A 5,000-nucleotide genomic window follows, 5' to 3' on the forward strand; every position below is an offset into this window, starting at 1 on the left:
GATTATGGGAGTGAAAGTCCTACAGAAGTCTGTTCTTAAACAAATGTTGCGGAAGGCAACTACCGGATTATCGCCTTTATCCAAGAATGCAAATTTTGGTTTCCGAAGTACTTGGACATAGACGCTGGCAAAGGTACAGTATCGGATAAGCCTGAAGCTTATATAAACAATCAACTGACAAATTTAAAAGCAAGCCTGAGCACTTTACCGTAGAGGTGCACTTGTGCAGAATCACCCCCAGAATTCTCCAGTTTCACGATGTCCGCCATAAGTAAACGTCAGAATTTACACTGGAACCTGTTTGGGAAACACAGTAATTTACAAACTGTCCACTTTTCTGCAAATTTCGTAACCTCATCCAATATTTATGAAGACATATATACTTTGGGAGGTGCCTTGTGCATGTTACACGCGCGTGACATCGAAACACTTTTGATTAGTAAATATAATATTTGTAAATGGCATGATGGACTGTGGGAAATGGAATGACTACGTAAACTCGAAGCAGTAATTTAATTCTGTAACTCAGAGCTTTTTGTGCTTTGCTTTGAAGGTAAACTTGACAGATGGTTAATGTACAGCCACTCAGTCACTGAGCTTGAGTTTCCTTTTTTGAAGCCTTCCCAGGAAGGAAGGGGAGAAGGGCGGGAGGTCCTTGTTTCTTCGCTCCCTTTAAAAAGATGTTTGTATTCCCGTCATCCTGAAATTACTTCCAAACTTGTTCTCAGCTTTTCATCCCTAAAATGGTTCAGAGTTCCCTTGTTCCCTCTTCCTCAGTTTAAATTTAGCCCAGCATGTTCTCTCGTTCCCAAGCGCAAGCCTCCTTGGGAGGTCCTCTTTTTTCAACATTGAAGACCCTTACCCTTTCAAATGACGCACGATTAGCCAGCTGTGAACTAACAGTATAAATTTCCACTATTACTCTTTTTTTTCTCTGGACAGTTAATTCATATCATTGTAAAAATATACGTATTTTCGTTTCCATCTTTTAAGGACGATTAAGACAATTTTAAACCTTTGAAGTGGGATTGACTCTACACTGTATCACCAAGTAGATATGTTAAGGGCCCTTTGCAGGTTAGTGATCACATGGTACAAAAACCGCCATATTGGGACGCGAAATTGCCCACAGGGACATCTAAAACAAAGAAAATTTAAATTATCTTGCTTTGTTTAAGATCTCCCAGTGCGCAATTTGCGTTCCAGCATGACGGTTTTTGTACCATGTGATCACTAACCTGCAAAGGGCCCATTGGCACCATGTAAAAGAACAATGAGTCTTTTTGCATAACAAAACGCGTCCAATATTGTGACGTTTTAAGTTTTTATCGCTGCCGGGAAAGTGTATTCAAAATTACCTTCACAACTGGAATATTTAGGGCTGCTCTGAATCCACTTCAGATAAATACTTTTCAACTTTGATAAGCGTTTTATCTTAGCCTGCTGATCACTTTTGAACAATAAAAATGAGGGTCATCGCGTTCATTTTGAGACAATCGTTTCTAAACAAATTTAAATTAGGGTGTTTTTAGATGGCTTTCTGTTGTTATGGTGACGTATTATTCCACGAGAAATTGTATTTTTTTAAAATGATGTTTGGAGATCTAACGAGATCGTTTGATCTCCAAATAAACCTGATGAAGGCTGGTATTGGCTAGCCGAAATATCGTTTAAAAATACATTTTCGGGTTGTGTTATCAGTCGTGCAGTAGTCAATATTTTTAAATTAATTTTGACTGATCACGATCTTCTCTGATTCAACGCTGTGCAAGAATTATCGTCCACGGTTTTTGCAGTGGTTTTAAAATTTCATTTTTACTATTATTCCACAGTAATGAGTAGATCTCGTTAAGCAAAAATTAGTGTTTCATATGCTACAACAACGTTGCCGTTATGTGTTGTAGACTCAATCCTTGTAACTGAAAAAGCGGTCTCTTGAAATTGTTGAAACAGCTGGTTTGAGCTACTTTTTTTATCAACTGGAAATTCTTTTGTTTTTTCTCACCTCCGTCTAACGTCATTGCACTAACGTCAATTACTTGCAAGATCCTAAGATCCTAATTTAACATAACAAGTAAAAACTAAAGAGTGCAAGAAAGTGTTGTGAGTCAAACACGCAAGGGGACATGTTTTAAAATATGAACTTTCGTTCTAACGAAAAAATTAAAAGAGGGTTAAAGTAAATTTCATTCATAGCGTTCAGTTAAAGCAGTCTTCTCGATAAACAGCAATCAACCCCCACCCACCCTCCTAGCTCTTTACCCCGTCTCCCCGCAAGTTAAAATCATCGGCAGGGAGCATTTTGTTTTTCATTTGGAAAATAATTACAGTTTTCTTGAATTCGTAAATTCCGATATAAGAATATTTAATCAAAACAGTCGAAAAGAAAATTTCAGTTGTTTCAAGATTTGACTTTTAAATTCTTTCAGTTTCCCAACAACTGAAACGAAAATCATAAATCCCCATTTGCAGTTAACATAACAACTATTATTTAAATTAGCATTTACTTCACTTTCTTTTGATCACTCAAATATTACATACATTTAATGATCCGTGATCTTTAATTGTGGAATAGCAAAATTTACTCTCTTAATATAATTGTCCTTCCCGTAACAAATCGAATCCCCTCGAAAATCAGTGGATAACAATCCAAACTCATGGACAGTAACATATATCATGAAAAACTGCAACATTTTGACCAGTAACTTGTTGTAACAGGAGAACTGTCTTTCAGATTTAAGGTTTCCTCTTGGCCATCAGGTGATGCAAGAGGCGAACCGAGTTTTTCTCTCAGTTCTTCCGCCATTGTGTTAAACACGTTGTCTACGTTAGTGCGGTCTTTGGCGCTTGTTTCAATAAACGAAATATGGAGCCTTTCAGCAAAAGTTTTTGCTACACTGTATTCGACTTGTCTTTTTCCCAACAAATCGCATTTATTCCCTACAAGAAGTTTATTCACTCCATCACAGGCATAGCGGTCCACTTCTTCCAACCATTGATCGATATGCAAATAACTTTCCTTTTCGTTAACATCGTAGACAATTATAATGCCGTGTGCGCTTCGATAGTAGGCCGTCGTAAGCGTGCGGAAACGTTCTTGCCCCGCCGTGTCCCAAATTTGAAGCTTAACTACTTTACCACCGACAAGAATCGTCCGTATTTTGAAGTCCACGCCTATTGTACTTATGAAGCTATCTGTAAACGTGTCGTCTGCGAAGCGAATCAGCAAACATGATTTCCCAACGCCAGAGTCTCCGATCAAAAGCAGTTTAAACAAATAGTCGTAATCCGGATTCATTTATCGGCTTTTCATCATCAAAATCTATCGGTATCACTTCCGTCTAAACTTTATGTTTGGAATTGAGGATTCAGGTTGATATTTCGCTTACCGCTTTTCGTCAAAGGGAACAGATTTCCATATTATCTATCAGAAATTTAAACTTTCCTTTGCCTTGTCGGTTTATTGTTAAAATGGTCAGATACCTGCTGGAGGGCAAGTGACGTCAGGATCAATAACAAAAAAAGTTGATGTTGCGCGTGTGCAAAAAATTCGTCCAGTTATGACATGTTTAACCACAAAAAAAAGATATGCCCTTGCAAAACTCTGATATATTCTAACCAGTTGGTTCCAATGTCAACAGGAACTCTGATGTACTCGTTTGCAATGACGATGCTGATTAGATGAGAAACGATTAAATATTTAGACTCGGGAAATAGTCAATACAAGCTAAAAAAAAAATCAAAATTTCTGAATTATTAACGCTTTTCAACTGTTTTACATGACGATTGTCACGTGGGAATCTCATGGCACATTTTTGCTAATGAGTCGTTTGAATTGCCAAAGGTAAAGGAAAGGAAAGGAAATGAAAGGAAAGGAACTTTAGGCCCGTCGCATTTCACATGTGCCGAATCTAATGCAAATGAGCGAAAACAATACACTTTTCTCATTTGCATTAGATTCGACACATGTGAAATGCGTCGTTCAAAACGGTCCTCGTCGTTCTAGCGTTGGAGCACTAATTGGGGACGCTGTAAACTGAAATTAACAATGAACACAAATCAAGTCAAATGTTGGTTTTTGAGGAGAGGGTATAAAACTGGAGTACCCGGAGAAAAACCTCTCGGTGCAGAGCAGAGAACCAACAAACTCAACCTACATATGACGCCGAGTCTGGGAATCGAACCCGCCGGGTCACATTAGTGGGAGGCGAGTGCTCGCACCACTGCGCCATCCCTGAAAATGTAAATTCACAAAATTCTCAGTGAGTTTATTGATAAACATCATTAGTACCTCGTTTACATTTTCTTCCCCATGTTGCTTACCCTGGGTGCCAGAGGACCGTTGATTTGGAATTGCAGAGCATTCTCTCCGACCTTGAAAAAAAATTCCTCTGGCACCCAGGGTACATACAACAACAACAACACCTTTATTTGTACCCTACATTAATTTACATGATTAACATATATATATAACCTAGATATATTTTGTGGAGCGGGTTGGATTTAGGAAAGTGGTCATCAATGAGTGAAGGAAGCATTTGCCAACTTTGCTTGAAAAAAACCAAGAAATAGTACAGGCTGCTTAAAATTACCATTAAGGGCTAAAACGATAGGGCAGCCTTACTTAGGTTATTAATAAACGATTACATTTAAATGTCAGGTTACACAATCACGCACACACTGCACAAAACAAAAAAATAAAAATGGCTAGCAGAAAAAAGAAAACAACAAAAGAAAGCTAAGATGCCAGTATTGAACAACGGAAAGCCAGAAAAAGTATAGTGTTGGTAAATCTTTTCGCAATTAATATTTGGCAATAAGAATTGACTTAAACTTTTCCTTAAAACGTTTGAGAGAGAAGAGCTTGATGTCATCACTCATATCATTCCAAACTTTAGCACCCTGGAACTTTATGTTGGAAATTCCACTGATAATTTGTTCTGGCTTTTGGGATAGCATAGATCATCCTGGAGGACAACCTAGTGTTATATCTATGTAAG

The 5,000-nt window shown here is 37.9% G+C and overlaps 2 protein-coding genes across 4 annotated transcripts in view; both read right to left on the reverse strand.

The window, feature by feature from the left end:
• The window catches only part of LOC137992097 (uncharacterized), a 30,070-nt gene that overhangs the window by 7,503 nt on the left and 17,567 nt on the right, over positions 1–5,000 (reverse strand). The window contains exons 1-2 of one of the 3 annotated variants that reach the window (XM_068837211.1): positions 2,006–2,020; positions 209–297 (exon numbers count right to left, since the gene is read on the reverse strand). In XM_068837211.1, coding sequence (XP_068693312.1) covers positions 209–269 — 61 coding nt within the window. In that variant the 5' untranslated portion in view covers positions 270–297; positions 2,006–2,020. Of the gene's footprint in view, positions 1–208; positions 298–383; positions 434–2,005; positions 2,021–5,000 lie in introns of those variants that run through there. The other 2 variants (XM_068837208.1, XM_068837209.1) reach the window with 2 other exon arrangements.
• Positions 2,488–3,488, reverse strand: LOC137992098 (uncharacterized). The gene has a single exon (XM_068837212.1). The coding sequence runs from the start codon at positions 3,296–3,298 to the stop codon at positions 2,675–2,677; it is 624 nt and encodes a 207-aa protein (XP_068693313.1). The 5' UTR covers positions 3,299–3,488; the 3' UTR covers positions 2,488–2,674.

Source organism: Montipora foliosa, chromosome 2 (genome assembly GCF_036669935.1).
Source record: "Montipora foliosa isolate CH-2021 chromosome 2, ASM3666993v2, whole genome shotgun sequence".
Classification (NCBI taxonomy): domain Eukaryota; kingdom Metazoa; phylum Cnidaria; class Anthozoa; order Scleractinia; family Acroporidae; genus Montipora; species Montipora foliosa.